The sequence below is a fragment of the Pterocles gutturalis genome, unplaced genomic scaffold (assembly GCF_000699245.1).
Source record: "Pterocles gutturalis isolate BGI_N339 unplaced genomic scaffold, ASM69924v1 scaffold27716, whole genome shotgun sequence".
Classification (NCBI taxonomy): domain Eukaryota; kingdom Metazoa; phylum Chordata; class Aves; order Pterocliformes; family Pteroclidae; genus Pterocles; species Pterocles gutturalis.
In genome coordinates this window covers 61632-82283 of record NW_010106320.1, presented here as the reverse complement: position 1 = coordinate 82283, position 20652 = coordinate 61632, and the positions used below count along the sequence as shown (strand labels likewise).

The 20652-nt window shown below is 35.0% G+C and overlaps 1 protein-coding gene across 1 annotated transcript in view; it reads left to right on the top strand.

Annotated features, from left to right (window-relative positions):
• LRP1B (low density lipoprotein receptor-related protein 1B) overlaps positions 1-20652 on the top strand; it is a gene marked incomplete at its 3' end in the record, with an annotated part of 133373 nt that overhangs the window by 55357 nt on the left and 57364 nt on the right. Inside the window, exons 24-29 of the mRNA XM_010087752.1 lie at positions 662-849; positions 2293-2476; positions 4463-4548; positions 8075-8197; positions 11880-12061; positions 15313-15512. Coding sequence (XP_010086054.1) covers positions 662-849; positions 2293-2476; positions 4463-4548; positions 8075-8197; positions 11880-12061; positions 15313-15512 — 963 coding nt within the window. The remainder of the gene's footprint in view (positions 1-661; positions 850-2292; positions 2477-4462; positions 4549-8074; positions 8198-11879; positions 12062-15312; positions 15513-20652) is intronic.

Sequence of the window (20652 nt, the reverse complement as noted above, 5' to 3'; positions counted from 1 at the left end):
GTTTTTGAGTGGAAGATGAATCCTGGTGTGTATATCATATCCTATTTTGTGGCTTTTTGAAAGACCAATTCTTCTGTCTAAATCTTATGACTTTATTGTACAGTAGCCCAGTCCTTTTTTACCAATTTTGATGGAAAACACTCATTTGCTTTGCGGTAAAGCAACATACCTGCTCTAACTAGAAGTGTTCTGATTCTGATTTGGAGAACCTGAATGTAGGTGCGCTGACATATTCGAGTTTTGCCAAACAGGAAAAAAAAAATATATGCATCTCTTCAGACAAGGAGTGCATCAGAATTCAGTCGGTTGTGTTACCAAACAGTTCAGCATCCACAGGCAAGAAAAGCCATGTGTTTTAAGTTTTGCAAACTATTGAACGATATTTTGTGCAGAGAGGGTTCTCAATTAAATGGAAACAAATGTATAGGAAGAAATAATAGGTGAAGTATTCACACATTTTCCAGGAGAGGAATAACCCTTTAAAAACACTGAAATGTTAAAAATAAAAAATAAGTATTATAATACTATCAATGAAAACTGAATATTCAATTTTTGCACAATTATTTCATCTAACGTGCACACATTGCAGCTGTCCCATGAGAAAATTAATTCCAAATACTAATAGACTACACAAAGCTGTGTTCTCTTTTTTGTTTTCCAGAGCAGTCATGTAACAGGTCTTTTTTTATGTGCAAAAATGGAAAGTGTATTCCTCAAAGTGATGTTTGTGATAACAAAGAAGATTGTAGTGATGGATCTGATGAGAAAAGCTGCCACATTAATGAATGCCTCAGTAAGAAAGTTAGTGGCTGTTCTCAAGATTGTCAGGATCTTCCTGTTGGATACAAGGTGAATAATCACAAAATGTGGTGTAATGTAATGCAAATATTTAACTGTTTAACTACTGTGTGATTATAATAAAAATCCAGTATATTGTACTTCCTTGTAATGAAGTAGCTTACCTACCATAGTAAGAACTTTCAAATTTTTATTTCCATTAAGCAAACAATTGCCAATTGTATTTAAGAAAAGGTAAAATATATACTTTAAACCTGTGGAAAAGAACATACAGTCCTTAAGTACAACAAATCATACTGTTGTATAAGAGCACTGAAAATTAGTTATGAAAAAGGAAACACATAGGAATGAATAAGGTTTCTCCAGATTTTTTTCTAAATCAAAGACACTTACAGAAATATTTAAACAGAATATCATTGCCTTAGTTGCAGAGTAAAACCATCCCATGTCTACATGTGATTGATTGTATTTTCTGAATCACCTGAATTTGCTCTTTGGCCTTGAGATGCAGAGAGGAATACTTCTTGGGTATTACGTGAACCATAGCCAATGACTGCACTAACCAGTAAACAGAAACTGAGAATAGAAGAGAGATTGTTTTCAGGATTTTAATTCTGAAGTAACCCTGACTGCACCCCGAAATTATTCATCTTTTCAATAAAATACTAGCCCACTGAGAACCAAATAAAATCTGTCCAACATGACTTTGCTCTAAAGGTATTCAAACCTCTGAAACCTCATGTTCTAGTCAGGAGGCCATGGACTAGAGAACTGGAGACTACCTGGAGACTAGGTTGGGTACAGCAAAACCCGTGTTGAAGTACCATTCTTGTGGAGAAAGCATGTCATGGGTCTCTGCAGAAAATAATACAGAGGCTACAGGAGGGGACATGATACCAAGTCTTCCACTGATGAAACTGTGCCCCTGTTTCAAAAGCTCTCTACCTGGTTGTGTGTTGCATCGCTCACATTGCGTGTGATAAGCTTGCCATGGTGATCATTGGACCCCAATAAAAATCAGCTTCAAGAGTTCTCATTGACATTACTGTACCTGTTATGCAGAATGCTAGATGTTATCAATGCTTCAAGAAAGATTATTTAAAACTGTATATATTTACAAAAAAAGCACATGTACTTGAAAATAAAAAACTCCAAAGGGTCCATCCATCATGTTTTTTATGGAAGAATCTTTTCCACGTTTGTGAGAAGATGTGCTGTGTTTTTTCTTCAGTTAAAGAAGAAAGAATAATTACTCATTCTGCGGGGTTATTTGGGAGGGAATGGTACTTAGGATCACACCAGCAATAGCTGAAAAGCAGTGTTGGTATGTCTGCCTATAAACAGTATAAATAGCGGTGTAATTAAGATGTTGCTTGAAAAACTGAGACTACATGAAAAAGATTATAATGCTAACATATTCAACAGAAAGTACTTAAGATAACAAACAGAATCAATGAATCATTCAAAATGAATGTATTTGTTTTTCTTTCCTAGTGCAAATGCTGGCCTGGATTCCGGCTGAAGGATGATGGCAAAACGTGTACAGATATTGATGAATGTTCAACTGGATTTCCCTGTAGCCAGCAATGCATCAATACATATGGAACTTACAAATGCCTGTGTGCAGATGGGTATGAAATACAGCCTGATAACCCAAATGGCTGCAAATCCCTTTCAGGTATCACTTTTTTTTTTTTTTTTAATCTACAGCTGTATCCAAAGTAATTTGTGAATTACCTTAGCTCCAAGGTCTGTGTTACCCTTTTATGCAAGATAAACGGAGTTACTTTGAAGCACACTACTTCTTCAATAAACAATAAGAATGTGATTCAATGTCTGAATGTAAGTCCTGGTTTTACCATGTGTTATGCTCAAATCATTTTTATGAGATAGTTACAGTGGATTATGAAAGCCTGAATTAGTAACTTTTTTAGAAAAATGTATTAGGAAAGTTAAAATACATCACTTAACTCTACTTCTGAGTCACATGATAATAGTATGCTTATGATAAGTGTTTAAAAGACTTCTGCTGGTTTATGTCATCAACTTTAGAATGTTAGAGCATACTTCAAGCTTCCCGATATGAAAAAGAGGTACAGGAAAAAATAATAGAAATTGCAAAAGCCTCCAGTCTTACACGTAATACACAGTAAAGTTAAAGATATATAAAAACAATGATGATTTCCTCACCCTTCTGTCTATGGCACTGATGTTACGTGCTTCAGTGAGCAGAATTCACTAGATCAGTGAAAGGAAGATCAAAATGTCAACAGGAAAAGAAAACCAAAAACCCCATTATTGCGTTCTGCTGGATTTCCTTCCAGCAATCTTCAGCTTAGGCAGACTCCTCCTTATTCCAGTCTTGCACAAAGTTGTTTGTGTTTTGTTTTTAAATATCAAAACCATCTATTTTCTTTCTAAAAGACAAGACTGGAACCTCTGTCTGCCTCACATTCCTGGCTCAGGTACTTCCCTGAGTAATCAGAGGAAACCCAGGACAGGGCACAAATACAGTACCTGGTTTTTGCTTTACTCCTGTCTCATGCTGTGCAAGCCACTTGTCCATTTAGAAGCCATAGGTCACTGAAATGAGAAGGGGAGCTGGAACAGACCATAGTACAGTTTACTGGAGTTGTAGTGGATCAAACTTCAGCAGTGATCATGACAAAGCTGTTTGTGCTGTGGCAAGGATGGTTGTGTGGAAAGGAGTTGCCAACACATGAACGTTTGTTCTAACGCTGATTTCTTGCCTGCGTTGCCTGGAACTCTTCACATTACAGCCATTCTCCACAAACACTAACTTTCAGTGCTGAGGAGGATGCCTTGGGTCATTTAAGAACTGGAGAATGTCTTAAGAGTTGAGCATAAAATGCAAGCAAGGTAGTACAGTACAGCACAAGAACAGAGCAGATTGGACTACACGTTACATTCCAGAATATATAAGCAGCAGATACAAGACTTAAATACATTTTAAATTGTTGTTAGGTTTTTTATTATTATTATTTGAGCTGAGGTCTCTGTTAATTGGGATAAAGACAGGTTTTTAAAATATATATATATTTTACTATTATGTATGTCAGTGTCAGAGGTGTTTCAAAGTAAGTGATGCATGAATGAGTATCTGAAGGAATATTATTTTTTTATAAACTAGAAAACCATGCATAAAAAAGCCAAATCTGGTTTCAGTTTAGAGTTAGAGAATCAAGGTTTGTCCAAGTAGCTGTTTGTGTCTGTACTGTTCAGAGTATCGAAATCTCAAAAAGCGATGGTCGAAACCTGCTCGGTTTGCAACCACGAGAAATAATAGCCTCCGTGATAATTTGAAAATGAATGTTGGAATTAGAACAAGTGGTATGAAATATATTTCAAATTAATCTCTGACATTAATTTAGCATAAAATACAGTATGCTTCCAATATTGCAAAGGCAAAAAAATAAAATTACATTGAAAGTTATATACTAATTGATTGCTTTGTTCATTTTTATACTGCATCATTGATCTTTCTTGGAACATTTGAATGTTTTAAATATTTCTTTCATCCATAACATTGATCAGAGCATGTAACATTTATTTTTCAAACCATCTGTATTTCAGCATTGTATTCCTTATTTTCCATAAATTAACGTAAAAGCTAGTCTAATATATTCTTTCTCCCGGGGTTTAGATGAGGAACCTTTCTTAATTCTGGCTGATCATCATGAAATAAGAAAAATTAGCACTGATGGATCCAACTACACTTTGTTGAAACAGGTATAATCATAGTACCATGCTCTAAGTTTAACTCAATACTTTTATTCTTTTCTAAAGTGTGCAACTGACAGAAACACCATCCTACAATTGGCGTTGTATGCACCATAGAGCAACTGCAATATCTTCAGAGTTTTTATAATATTTTAAATTGACTATTTTATCTGAATTTTACATAAAGCTCAGGCAGTTGTTTTGCCAGTCATCTGATGTACTAAAAAAAATTATGTTACTTGTGATCCTCTTCCATCACAATATGTTTTACGCAATTTGTTTATTTCAGTAAAAAAAAAAAAAGGAAATACAAAAACCTATTTGGCCATGTATTATTTGGGCAACTTACTGTCATAATCCAAATCTTTTTCTTTTATTTAGACAATTCCAAGATTTGCAATATTCCGATACATGAACATATATCTTTGGCTAAATCTAATTTTTAATATAATAGCTCTAAATTATTATAACAGGGGAAAAAAAAATCTTATTTGAAAAAATCATGCAAAAATAGAAAGTCCCCCAGTAAGTACAGAGCTGTCATTTTGAGCAGTTTCTGCTCTGCTTCTATGCTTCACCTAAGTGTAGTTACTTGCCATAGATTAGCATTCCAAAATATGTTTTCATCAAAACATCTATTTCTTTGAGTACTAATTAATGAATTGTAGAAAGACTAGAAAATTGTTTATTGCAAGTCAATAGCATTAGGCTTTTTGTGACTTCTTGTGTCAGTAGGCTTTGTGTCTTAATGTCACAAGAGATGTGCTCAGGTCACAACAGTAGTTACAAAATTAACCATCTTGCATTAAACATTGACTTTATTTAAGCATAGCAAACGTTATGTTGAAGTCTGCTTGTTCTTCTGAAATCCTTCTGGCTACCTCTCATTTACATCTCACTGCCTCTCTCCTCTTTTGCTGGTATATCTATTAATAGAAGCTTGTGAAAAGAGGGGAGCAACACTAAATTTTCTTTATGGTTGGTGCTCAGAGATTGGTTCAGAGCTTCGTCAGTCTTGAATTTAATGGACTCCTCTTCAGTATGTTAGAGACCATGGAGCTCCAGCCACTGAAGAGAACCTGTGTTTTCCGTATCCCATTAATTCACTAGTCTAATAAATACTTCTGCTATTGAACCTACTGGCCTGTGATCCTCCAAATATGGCATTTTTAAAAGTATCAGGATTTAAAACCAAAAAGGGAGCTATACCAGCAGAACAGGTGGGCTGTCTTCCTCATAAGGACATCTTTTTGTCCTTGTAATGTTGTGATGGATCAGCTCTTCCTTAGACATCTGCCAGATGAAGGCAAATACCAAAGCTGCTCAGGCAAAAGAGCAGAACCCTTCTCTGTGTGTTTGATCTGTGCTTTCTCTTTCTAACAGTTGGTCATATAAACTCAGAGTGAAGAAGCAGAAAGTAGGAATTCATTCAATCTTCTCTGAGTTGTTATGTGCCAGCTTTTTCCTCTTTTTTTTTTTTTCAAATATACATAAACAGTACAACTGTTTGCATTCCATCTCATGTATGTTCTTTGCCTTCCATTTCCTTCACTCCAAGTCACCAAAATTCTTAGCGTTTCCGTAGACAGAGTAGATAGAATCTTCCTCCTCATTATTTGTGATTTTTTACCTGCATTTTTTTAATAGGGGCACCAAGGCAACACAAACCACACCCTAGGATACTGTGTTCAACAAAACAAACAAAACCACAGGTTTAAGAAGAGAGACCAATGCAGCTGATGCCATTTAAAAGCTTCCTTGTACCTTCTAAAATCAGATTACATGAGAAATGACAAAGAATTACGCTAGGAGGACTTAAAAGTGACATAGAGATCATGAAGAGGAGATGTTGTCTGAACAGAGAACTCTATTGCAGATGTACAGAAATAATTTTACCTGCAGTTGATGTTCTGATAAATATTGGAACTAAACGGACTCAAAATTAAACACCTGGAACCAAAGACTTGCAGGCAGTCAGTTCTCTTTATTAGCCTGGATACTTAAGAGACTTTTACAGTGTTGTAGAAAATGTAAATATAAGGCTAATTTTTCACAAATTAGTGAATTTGATTTATAGAAGATTATACATTTTTAGAGTCTTTTGTATTCATTCACCTGTTGTCTCCTTTGTTAAGAATTTGGGTTGGGGGTTTGTCTGGAGATGAATTTATACTAATGGTAGAAAAAGAGTCAGGAAAAGTATTTTGCAGCGCAGTTATGACTGACAGAGCTGCAGTTGATTTTGTTAAAACACTGTGTGCATGGATATGTGTTTTTTAAAATGAGAGTGGTCCTCCAGCTCTGTTGTTTCAGGCTTCCTTTAATGATGGTTTGTGCAGCCTAAACACTCTCTACGCTTTGATCAAAAGATAGATTTGCAGTATTGCAGTGTAGTAGTTAGTAGATAAGCCGTGTATCGCTTTCTGTGCAATTAAACATTGTTGTTCGTAGTTGTTTATTTTAGACTTGGCTAGTCCAGCACATTCCCTCTACAGCTATGAATTACGTTAACGAGGGAGGTTGCTGATCTACCTACAAGTAGGCTGTCGTTGGGCTGATAAGGGAATTGATTAGCCGATCGTGCAGTTTTAAAAGGATTGCAAACTGCATCTGTTCTTTTTACCACTGCTGCTCCATCGTTGATTGATAACAACACCTTTGTATATTAAGAACACTTTTGATTTCGCTACATGTCAGGAGGTTAAGCAGATTATGGAGCAGGGCTTTGCTGTTCTCAGATAAGGAAATAAGAGCCATCATCTCAATGCAATACCTCTTTCTTATCTGCCATTTGGGATGAAAAGCCATCATTATATGACTGCTCTTTCCAACCTATAGGAGTATCTCAAATATCATTGCTCTTTCTTACGACATGTTGGCTTCCTAATTGGAGCCAGAGGAGACTTCCAGATGCCTATTGGATCTCTAGCTTCACAATTCATGTATATACTACCTCTGTGTGTGTGTGTGTGTGTGTACATGCACATATATATATGCACACAGTACCTCTAATATAACATCTAAGAATTGAAAACCTCCTTATTAATGAATTAAAATTGATGCTTTTAATCACAGTTTTGAAGTCCTGATTACTTTATATTAATAATTAAATGTTTTCATTAAGTAAAGATAGTAAATGTTATGCTATATCCGAGTTTATTGTTATAAAATGAATGTCGTCTAGTTTGCAAAGTAATGCCAAAAGTAGTGATTAACAGAGAAATTGAACAAAAGTTAAAGTTGATTTCAATAATAGGAATGAAAAACACTTAAGTTTCATTTATTTTCATACGTCACCTGCATTTTTGAAGTGAGATAGTTCTTTGTCACCATATTAATTTCTGTTACAATTTTTGTCCTACTCTGGTTGTTCACAAGTAATATATGGAGAAATGGGAGAGGTACTTCAAAAATATACAGTCAGTAAAATAAAGCATTTTGAATGTTACATGCGATGTCTTTTGCATTCTGAATGCTATCCAACAGTTTGTATTCAAACATTTGAATAAGCAGACTTTTTTTTTTCTATTTTTAGGGGCTGAACAATGTGATTGCAATAGACTTCGACTATAGAGAAGAGTTCATCTATTGGATTGATTCCAGCAGACCAAATGGCAGTCGCATAAACAGAATGTGTTTAAACGGAAGTGACATCAAGGTAAGTGCGGATTAATAATGTCACTACTAGAATTAACTTTTTTTTTAGCATTTTAGGAAATGGTCCCTCGTGCTTTTAACCCAGATTGTGAGGTTTTGTTGTATGCATACAAACACAGCATGAGCTAGCAAGTCCTAGTAAAATTTAATTGCCTTTGTATCCTATTTGAAGTAGAGATAGGGACTAAGAGGACTCTGTTTATGAGCTAAATTCATTATGACTTAATTGACAGTTGTCTGAATTGGTAGTTCATTGTGGTTTACATGACACCAAAGAAAAAAGATGTACAATTATATGTAAACTGTGTAAATACACTGATGTGTTATTTCTTCATGTACAGTTTTCCATAGTCTTCAGTTTGTTTTTGTCTTAAGTCCACTACACTGATAATGAAAATAACTCAATGTCTTTTCTGGGAGTAATCCAGGGTAAAACTTTGCTCCCATTTAGGCACAGCCTGTCTGTTTTGTCCCAGTAGCGGAATAAGTTCACAAATCCACTATTAAGCATATTTGACTTACATGAACATTTTTCCAGAATTTGTGATAAGCAGTAAGGAATTCTTCTTTGCTTATTCTCTTGTATCTGACCTTCTTTACCATGGAACAAGCGAGCAGTAACATATCCTGTGAATTTTATTCTCTCATTCCACACCAGTAAATTGTGCAGAGAGAAAGGATTTCTGTTTTGCATTCACAGCTTGGCTCATGGACTGGCACATCCTCAGAGCACATTGACTTTAGTCTTTTTGAGGGTTAAGGTTTGAAACTGACTGTCATCAGTGAACCTTGTTTCCATCCTTCACACAGAAATAATTGTTCTTAGAATTTAAAAGGAATGTGGATGAGTATGGCACTCTGATTCCATTGGGGTAAAAATAAAAATAAAAACCAGCATGCACTCAAAAGTTCTAGCGAGTCCCTGCAAAGATCCTTCCTGCAAAAAAATAGGAGACAGGCAAGCATGGGGTTCAAAATACATTACATCCTTGAATCGTATTTATTGCCGTTACATGTTTTACAAAGTATCCCATTCAGCTTCTTATCGGTTCTAGATGAACCTGTATTTTGTTATTTTAGGGAACATTTATGGGACTGAGGATGACATCAGACTTTCTCTAATTTTAACTATTTCAAGAAGAGCAAAGAAATTTTCCCAGTCAAAAAGCTGTTACTGCCTGCTGGGAGGGTGCAAAAAACTTGTATTGCTTTCTGATGATGTAATAATGAATCAATTTTTAAGGAAAGGTTTCAGAAATTTGAACAAACATTAGAAAAAAAATGGATTGGGAGCATGGAGGGTATTTCTTTTTCCTTCATTAATATTTTGCTGTTTGCAGAACGAGTGTAATCTTGATGGGGTTTTACTCAAATAAGATGCCAAAATAAAGTAAAAATTGTGAAGATAAGTTCATTTAATTTTCACAATAACAACTGGGTTTTTTTCTCTGAAAACTTGGCCTAGATTTGGCCTCTGAAGGCTAAAAATGTTTGCAAAAGTTATCAAGAATTGTGGATTGTAATTGTCTGATATTCTGTCAGTAATCTTTTAAATAGGGCTACATGATAACTTTGTCTCTATGACTTAGACTTTAATAGGTTGCCATAGCACATATTTAAATATTAAAAATAATTAGTTTCCCAGTAAACCTGTATATATTTTTTTTTTTTGTCATGAAAGAGGGTTTTATGGTTGACAACCTTTTCCTTTGAAGTAAGAATTTCTTATTTTATTTCCTTCATACTTCTTGTTTTATTATTTACTGTAAATAAATATACTATTCATGTAAATTATACTATTTGACATATTAGCTAGGATTTCCCTTTTAGAGGATGGAATCTTTTCAGCATACCAACTCTACCTTTCTCGGTCTGGGAAACCTGATGGCATCTCATTTTTCTTCTGCATCTGGTCATGGAGGAGAAGTTTATACAATTGAAGCAACAAGGCTTTTGCAAAAATGTGTTCATAGATTAACACAGCTTTTTATGTATACTGTTGTAGATTCAAATTAAATCTGTTATTGGATTATGTACATTATGTATATTAAATGTCACACTGGTGATCTCGCTTACTGGAATAAGCCTAAAGTGACCCTCCAAAGGAGAAGTCATCAGAAAAGAGAGACTAATTACTTTGCTTGATGCTTCTAGATAGTGTATCTAAACCACTATATAAGTTTGCAGAGCTATACATTTCTACGTAAAATGTCCCATGTTACAGTGCAGCAGTTGCTGCACAAACACATTTATAAAACAGTGAAGCTGATAGTGCTAAGATATTAGAAAGCAAAGTATTTTGTTCATATTAAAAAATTAAGTGCATGTCTGGATTTAATTTTGAAAGATTTTATAAGGTGATAAATAATGTAATAACCTGAAAGGGTGCTTTTACGTATTCATAACTATAAAATTGGTTTAAAGTATCTCACAGCATCCCTTCTTATCTTGAAGGCTTTTCAGTATCTTCAAATGGTAAATAAAATTAAAAACATTGTTATCCATAATGAGGTTTACATATCAAGTTTATACTCTAGTGCACGTGCTTTAAGTGGTGAAGGTGATGACAATTTAGCATGTACACTACGGTAAGTAAACCTGTTATTAGTACTTCAGAAATCTCAAATATTTTCAAGTATTGCTCTCTCTGATTTTTTTTTCTTAAGTTCTAGTTGCAGAGACCTAATCAGGACCTAATCAGGAATAGAATAGGTCAGAACAGACCTTATCAGGAATAGAATTTTTAAGCTTAGAAGCAGTTGGACTCTAATGACTGGGAATATTCAAATGTCACTCAACACTTAACATTAAGTACTTCCAGCCAAGCAAGATTGAGTCATACAATCATGATGAGGTTTGTAATCATGTATATCTACAGGCATTTGTTCAAGTCTTAAAATTATTCAAGTCATCAAAAACCTTGAGAGTATCACATCCCTGTCAGTAGAGTGTAGGCTTTCCAGTAGGGCACTAAGCTGTTTCTCTCTCTTAGTTTATTCCTTAATGATGTAGTCCTTTTGAAATTTAAGTAATTCTTAGAAAGTTCCTCTTTCTTATATGAATTTTGGAAGTAAGAGTATAGTATTTACTTTCCAGGTAGGTAATCTTTTTCTTTTTGCCTGAGTCGAGTGCCCTTATGGTCTTTCTGTCACGCTGACATATGGCACCGCTGTGATATTAAAATGAAAAATATATGCCACTGTAGACTGGTGAGAGAAATGGTGAGCTAACAAGCAGGCATTTTTGAGGGCGCGCTACGGGGAGAGAAACCCCATCACCATTCTGTTCTGTGAAAAACAAAGATATTAGGAAAGGGGAAAAAGTATTCTTTTTAAGTTAAAACAAAAGGAGAATTAGAAACTGAAGATGAAAAATAAAAGATACAAAAATCTTAGAATTTAGTGCATAATGCAGGGAACTTAGAAATTTGATATTTACTACATCATGGTATTCTCCACTCTCCCTTACTATAAGAAAAGTGTCACATTGTCTTAGTTCCTTAAGAAGTGTCATTACTTCAGAAGTGTCACTGTTTAGCAGGGAATAATACCTATTTTTTTCCATATTGTATGTCACTGTATCATATATCCAGCCTTTCAATATTCTGTTATTATTAATTCTTTAATTGTTGTTCCTTTTCCCAGTATTTAGATGAATAATTGCTGTAACTTCTGCTTTTCTAGGTAGTTCACAATACAGCTGTTCCCAATGCACTGGCTGTCGACTGGATTGGGAAGAACCTCTATTGGTCTGATACTGAAAAGAGAATTATTGAGGTGTCTAAACTCAGTGGCTTATACCCTACTGTCCTTGTGAGCAAGAGAGTGAAGTTTCCTAGAGATCTCTCTTTAGATCCTCAAGCTGGGTATGAAGCAACCATTTTGCAGTAATCCATATTTAATTCTAATTTTATATTTAAATATTTTTATGAAAACAGAAGGAAGCACTAATTAGGTTTTTTTGGGTTTTGTGTTTTTTTTTGTTTTTTTTTTAATCAGTAGTCTAAAATGCATTACCGGTGCTTATAACATCAGCACATATCAAATTGGTATAACAGAAAGATGAATGCAGGTATTAAACCACATTTTTTTATATACATTTACTAGTGTGCAAATGTTTTCTTTTAGTAAGAGTAAAGCAAGTATTTAAAAAAAAATCATTTTTTAAGAAGTGTTACTAAGTAACAAAAGGTTCATATTGTATGGAACATAATTGTTATGTTTTGTTTCGTTTATTCCCTGAACTGTCTTGCTAGCACTCTTTTCTATTTGTACTAGTTTTCAGAATAATTTGGGCTATTCAGTTACCACATATTTGAAGACTTTTTTTCTTATATTTTTGCATGTTAATCAAAGAGTAAAAATGTCTAATCTTACATAATTTGAAGATAGCTTTTGCCTTTTTTACTCTATAAAATTAAAATTTTGATTTTCACACAAACCTAATAACTGGACTGATTCATTATTTTAGGATACATTCAGTTAAGTAGTTTATTTTAGGAGAAGTAGTTTATAACTAGTTTTCAGGAATTTGAAATGATCATTATGCTTGAAAAATTTTTTGCAACAACAATGATAAGAAGTGAGATCTGCCTAGTTAAAGTAACTCGTTAACTGACAGCTTTAATTGCTAATTTTCTTAATTATTGCATGACTTACAATTAATTTATTAACATAAATCCCTGCTGGTATTCTGAGTGCAGTTTTGAGCACCACCACCACCATTTTTGGTTTCTTGACTGGTCTGGGAGCTGTGGGAACCATGGACTTTTTTTTTCACAGTTATACTATAAATTTAATTTAATATGTTATTTTTACAGAATCACAGAATAGTTGAGGTTGGAATGGACCACTGAAGGTTGTCTTGGCCAACCCCAAGAGATAGAACCCCTTTTTCCTTTTTTCTGTTTGTTTTGTTATTTTTTTTAATTTGTATTTTTTAAACGGATACTTTCTAGCCATTTCTATTTGATCAAAACCAAATCAGCATTAGAGAGACTCAAATAAACTGTCTAACCATTTCATACCAGCATCTAATTCAGAAGATAGAAGAGGAAAACTATTTATATTCTTGAAACTGAAAATGCCTAGAAATATTGAGGTATTTCCTAATTATGTGATATATGTGTAATGCCGCAGACATTGCTCTCTGGGTCTGTATGGCTCAATATGCAGTTAATGCCTCGTAAAGAGAGACCTCTCAGTTCACAAGTAAACCATTGTCTGTATTAACACTATGCACTAAAACGTCACTGTACATTTAATTGCAAGTCATTAAAACCTGGCAGATTTCTAACCAAATGTATTCTCTTAAATATTTATGCTGCATATAATGTCTAAGAAAAATAATACTTGGGAATCGGAAGACTTAATTTAATAACAAATATAATATAGACTATGTAAAGTTTGCCGTGTGTCCTTGCAGATCAGAATTCCATATTCCATTGTATTTTGTGGAACATTAGGATACATTTGTGTAAATTGGATGAATAAAGCTGTTGCAGTGTCTTCTAACACTCTTACAGTATCATGGCAAATTAGTGATTCTTTTCCATCTCTAAATCCTAAGGCTCAAGTAACCATCTCACGTGTCAGTGACAGGAGAAAATTTCTGAGGAGGTCTGGACTCTACTGAAACAAAGAAAACCAGTTTATTTTCTAGCTAAGAAATGTAACCTATCTACTTCACTATTTTTAAGGAAAAAGCCATTTTCTACCGGTTCTTAGATCACTGGGTTTTCTTGTAACTGTACCCTTGCTTCCTTGTAAAATTTGTCAGGGAGGGTATAGACGTTTCTGAACTCTATTCAAGATACCAATGCATAGCATCTCTCTCTGGTTAGCTGGGCATCCAGGACATGTTCCCTGTGTATGCAAGAATCAACTCTACAAAGTTTGTACAGAGAATCCCAGTCTTCCAGGAAGGTCTAGATATACCCAGGCATAATAAACATCTTGTGCTCCTGGTCAGTGCACAGCATGTGTGCAGGCTTCACTTTCCAAGGTTAAGCCTCCTTTTTTTTTTTTTTTTTTTTTTTTTTTAATTAATCTATTTATTTGCTTGTTTGTTTATTTTAATATTTATTTTTATATGGAAAGCTGCTGGAAATAAAATCTGTGTTTGCATTTCAAATTCAGAGTTAATGTTTGAAATAGTATTAATTGTAGCTTAGTTTTTTTCTAACAAATGAGAAATGCTGTATCAACTATATTGCTGGTGCCATACAACACCAATGATATATTTCCAAAGAAAATTTTCTTTTGGAGTCTGTAGAGAAAGTTACGTTTCTCTGTGGCTTTTGTGGAGCAGGCTCAGTGCCAATGTATTGCACCTGTATTTTGCAGGGTACCTGTGGCTATTAAGAATACGAGTTGCATCTGGGTTTTTGAAAGCCTGTCCAAAACCGTGCAGAGTAGAGGCGTATCAGTTTCCCAGCTGGAAAGGTCTTTCCTGAGGTTCTAAGTAATGGCATACAACAGTAGGAACATGCATCCATGTAACAAAGAAAAAGATTTTTTACTTTTTTTTTTTAAAGAACACACTGTATTGTGGCTAAATAGTTATTGAAGAGAAAATTGCTACTCAGCTTTCCAACAGTCTTCCTCAGTGCTTTACGTATTTTCTAACCCTTTATGTGAGAAATTGTTCTAATGTTTTGGAACTTGTAATTCTTGACGTAATATAATTTGCATCATATTACTGTTAACAACAAAACAAAGTTTTGTAATATGTTTAAAAAGAAAAAATAACTGTAATGCAATATTTGTCATAAGTTTAGTAGTGATGGCATCTTTGCAGAATATGTGAAGATTTGTGAAGTCCAGTCTGGGCGTACTTCAAATTCTAAGATATCAAGACCAAGAAATTTAAATGCACTTTTTACTAGTTCATAATGAATTTTATGAAATCACGTCTAATACGAGGACTCTGCTATTCAAACTCTTTACATTTGTCACACTCATTTACAGACAGGTCTAGAAAAATAAAAAAAATCTATCTGGAAAATGGAAATGTTATAGAATAATTGCTGGTTTATTCTTGAGATCAACTAAATTAATTATTTTTTATTATTTTTGCATCTTTAAATGAAGTAGTTATTGTATTTTGTTTTTATAGATACTTGTACTGGATTGATTGCTGTGAGTATCCTCACATTGGCCGTGTTGGTATGGATGGCTCCAGTCAAACAGTTGTCATAGAAACGCAGATATCTAGACCTATGGCTCTTACAATAGATTATGTCAACCACAGACTGTATTGGGCTGACGAAAATCATATTGAGTTTTCTGACATGGATGGATCTCATAGACATAAAGGTTGGTCAACAGCTTTTTTTTTAAATATAATTTTTAAATTGAAGGTGTTCTACATGCTATGTGTAAATATGTAAAAACTGTACTTTAAAACATTTTTACAGCCCTTATTGATACATTTTTCCCCTTTTATCAATATTTTTCAAGTTGCTTTCATGTTCCTTCTATGTTATGAATAATTTTTAAACATGTAGTAATACGTGTCCATGGCAAAAATATTAAATGAAAGCAGAAACTCTAGGAACAGACTCAGCAATTAGAGGCTGCCCCGTCATTTCTACACTTTAGTATATATACTATATATTTGTAATAAATATATCTTTGCAACACATGTTCTTGGACAAGTTACCAAGCCAGTGAAACTTGTCTGTTAAAACTGGAAGGGCTAGGTCCTGTGTGCCATGTGTCAGAAGGTGGCTGAAAGCAGCCTTTTCTCCAGCCTGAGGAGGGCTGGAAATGCCCAGCAGACTGCTCAGCGTGAGTCAGTAAGGAGACCAGCATTGCAAATGTAATTTGGGGCTTTCCTGGTAGACGGGTAAATTAATAACTTTTGGAATAATTATCTAATGAAGTAATCTTTATCCCTGATTCTCATGTGACAGATAGATAAAAGATACTAACTTTTCAATTATAAAGTATTTTAAACAAAGTTTTACACTATGATGAATAGTGCTCGTATTCCATATGGTATAATGATCTTTTGCTTTAATTCAAATATATTAAATACTCAATATCAATGTGTTGGGTTTTGGGGGGGCTTTTTTTGGAGATGTAACAGTGTTACTTGAGCTCCCTTCCACAAGCTTTACCCAAACCTCACAACTTCTGCTATCCTGGCAGAACTTCATGTGTTTGGGCTTTTTTAGGCTTTTGTCTCATACTGAGAGCCTCCAGGTTTTCTCCAAACCAGAATTCATGAAATAAATACTTTATTTTTCAGATTGAAGCTTCTCTGTGAAATAAAACAAAAAAGTTTTCTAGCCCTTGTACTTGTGAATATAAGTATGTGTATAAATAGGTAATGAAGAGTTCAATGGCAGTTATTTGAGATGGCAGATTGGAGAGACTAGAGCAGTAGCTACAGGAGCTGTAAACATTCCTGTTAATCTCAGCATTAACTTCCATGGGTTTTGTAACGAACGCAGGACAGTCATAACCTGCTCACCTAAGCAGTACGTACCCCCGAGTGCGGCTGGGTTCCTGCTGACACTGTTTTGCTGGCAGATGAGGAAAAGAGCTGTACTCCTCTTGATGTTATTCCCTGTGCTGCTCTCCTGCTATTTTGTTCTCATACAGTTATCCTCTTACTCTTCTTTATGGATCGTTCAAAGGAAATAAGTAAATAATGGCCAGTGTGTCTCTCTTAGCCCTAACCTGAGTGCAGTGGTCAAACCTTTCTCAATTTTTGTCTTTCAAACTGAAAGTTACAGAATTTTTGTTTCTCAGAAGATGTCCTACTATCACTACATTTCAGAAGGTATCTGCAAATTCTACTCGTGCTGTCTTTGGTGTCCACTGCATTCATCTCCAGCCTGTGGGTAAAATCAGCTTCAAATGGTTTTCTATTCACAGAGTTAATGCCTTCCCCAAGGGTATGTGAACCTAGAGAAGAAGGAAATTTGTCACCAAGCCACAGCTGGTACCAGTGAATGGCTGGTACCAGTGAATGTTTCATACAACAAATTCTCTTTCTTATTCAACAGAGCACCACCACTGCTAGTTTTAGACAGACTAATAAATTCATGACTGTTTAAGAAGCATGCCTGACTCTCTGTGTGTTACAGTGAAAGTGTTTGAAGTCAAGTATTACTGGACATTCTGTAGGCTTTCATGCCTGATAGTTTCACCATTTCCATTTGTGAAGGAAAATTTATAAAAATTTCATATGAGTTAAATATCTGGGGCAATCTCCAAAAGTGACAGTGACTTTGTGTAAACCTGGTATCATGCTGCTTTTGAGGACATCTGTTTTAAGTCCAGATGATACATAAATATTCACGCAATAAGAAACATGCTTTGGGAGAAAGATTCTGAAGTATTTAAATTATGTGGGAGGAAGATTTTTTTTCTCAGCTGATGCTGTTTGTCACTCTCTGTTGTCAGGAACTTCACTCAAAATGAGATTATCAAACCAAAATCAAGTTGTGGAAAAGTTTCTGTGGGAAATGATAGAAATTCTGGTGTCTGAAACAGATGAAACATGCCTGTAGGTGCTCCAAAGGGTGCTTTGAGAGTTTTGCAAAGCTCCTACAGAATGCTCAATTTGTCTTTAATCAGAATCTTTTCCCCTCCTCCCTGCTTCTCCTGGAACAAACTACCAAATACATGTTGCATGTCTTTGTGTCTCAGCACAAGACTAGATATATTTCTGTAAGATAAAATTTAACCATAGCAAATTCATTGTTTTGAGGGAAACTGGGAAGTTCAGTGGTTGCGGTTTAGAGGAAGTAGAACTGTAAGCCGTGTTGATAAACATTTAAATGAGAAAGTTCAGTTTCATATCTTGTGATAACTGTTTCTTGAGGATGTGTTGCTCACTTGGATTTCATGCTCCATTTTCCTTTGTCATTTTGAGACATTTTGTATTGTCAACGTTAACTAAGGGATGGTTGAGTGTATTCTATCCTTTGGGTTTTCAAAAGGGGAAGGATAAAGGCACAGATACGATGACCATAAAATACATGCTCATGGAGCAGAGAAGAATATCTAAATGGGAATTGTGAGCGATGCAATCTGCTAGTCATCGTAAACTGACTGGTTTTTTCACCTGTTTCTGTGACCTTTGCGGATGAGGCTAGGTTGCTCTGAGTCTTTTCTGAGAATATGTTTTTTGGATCTTAAATTACCTGTTAGAAAATGTATTGGAAAATGTCACAGAGATTTCACAAGACCCAGCAAATAAGTATCTTGCCAGAACTGGTGGGTCTTATCTCATAAAGAGATATTATTGTGTGAGATGGACTGCGGTGTTCTGTGCTCTGTGCTAGGTATTTCTTGAGGACATATGGAACAATCTTTGGCTAATTATTGACATGCTATATGTTAAACCCGTGAGTGTTTATTCCATGCAGTGGGAGTTTACATGTAGTTTGGAAATTTAGATCTTAGTGTTAACTTTTTTTTTTGCAACAAGTATTTTTTTTTTTCCTTCTTTCTTATGAATCTTAAAGATTTTCCAGGAACAGAGAACATCTGCTGCTTTTCTCGTATAAAATTCCTCTGCATTTCAATAGAGGAATGGGCTTTTATAATTGTCAGGAGAGTCCTAATAAGAACTTTGTAAAGGTGCTAACTAGGCCAGAAGTCTTCCAGTACTTCGGGAGCTCTTCTTGGCACTAGGGCAGCAATGACCTTGCTTATCTATTTGAAGTTTATGCTTGATTACGTAAACTGTCTTTAGAGCTTAGCCAACTTAGCACTGCAGCATTCACAAACGTTATGCTCAGTAAATGATTAAGCAAGCATTGAAGCACTAATCTGGCTAAACACTAAGCTGGTTTACTTCTGTGAGCTTTAAAAAAAAATTAATAGTTTGTCAGACTTAACAGCTGCTTTCAGTTCCCACTGCCCAGAGGAGATGCAAGCTTCACAGTTCCCTAGGTATCCCATTGTCTCATGCAGGTTTTCCGATCCTTCAGAGCTCTTAAACCCAGAGGAGCCTACCGTTTTCCCATTCAGTCTTTGAAGATGAGAACTTCAGTATAATGAAACTGTACAAGTGGAATCAGATAGTCCAGTTTAGGAAGTAGAGAAGCTTCTCTGAGCTGAGATTAGTCCTTAGCTGTGTCAAGGTCTTTGGTGTTTTATGCTGTAAAAACAAAAGTTGAGCACTTCGTTATGTCTTCTTGCAGGGGAATGAAATTTCAGCAGTGAAAAAGTGTTGAACCTTAAGTGAGTTAAGTATTCGTAAATGGCTTCTTTAGATGTAACATAGTTAACAGAAACTTTCTTATAGTTTCTCAGTTTGAAAAAACCTTTTCTTCAGAATGGCTTCTGCCTGAGTGTTTACAAACCTCAGAATTGGTGTACACATATGCAAGTTTTAAAGTATCAAGTATATGGTTTTTAGAGATTATAACTTTTTAGATTTTTATTATTATATAGATTGCTACTTGTAAGGGCTTTGTAGGTAGAAAGTGTATGTGTCTAGTTCTGAACTCTGCCACCGGAGTTTTATAAAAGAGTAAATCCAGTTATTTATGAAATTGTCCTGATGTAATCTAAGAGATTACAGAAACCAAATCCTTCCAGATTTGTACTGCAGTTTTCATAGCTCAAAAAGTAGGGAAGTCTGAAAAGAGGGTTTCTCACAGCAGCTGAGAAATAAACAGTTCTGATATTGCAAAAAAAATTTTCCCAACTTTTGAGGAGTTTGTAGAATTATTCACTATAGCTACATCTGATAGCACAAACTGATAACTGTTTCTCATCACTATTGCATTCTAGATTCAGTCTTCGTAATTGTTCAGATAAAATTCTCCAGTTCATATATCTTCCTAAATCTGATTATTTTATTTTATTGTATTCTATCTCTTTTAAAGAATAATGTTCAGGAAAAATACAGATTCACCTATATCAAAGGCAGTTCACAGAGTTACATTACTCTAAGGTTCCACAGTCTCCAGTTCATGGAGTCCAGTTTATGAAGATTGACAGCAGGTTGGTTTCTGTGTCTTCCATTGTACCTGTGATAATATGCCCAAATTTTATTAGGTTATAAACTCCTGAAAGTATTTTTTTCTACATACTCATTAAAAAATCGCAGACATTCACCGGTAAAGTCTATGAAGTTTCCATAGGAGCTGGAGATGCATGCCCCATCACAAATTTTAAGGGATGGGCATTACTTTCCATGCAATAGTTCGTGTCAGAAAGCAATCAGAACAGAGACTGTAAAATGCATTTTTGTGTGTGTCACAAGGTCTCCCCCTGTTCGTATCAACACGATCAAAAACGGGAGGTTTTTCATGAAGAAAGTCACCAGTGTTGAACAGCTCCTGTAGCTGCAGTAGAAGATAAATAAGATAAACCAAAGGGGTTTAGTAGTTTCTGTACTCATAGTTGGATGATGGCAGGAGATAATCCAGGCAAGAGTGTGGGGAGGCACAGATGAAGGAAGGAAGTGGGGATGAAGGCGGGGGGG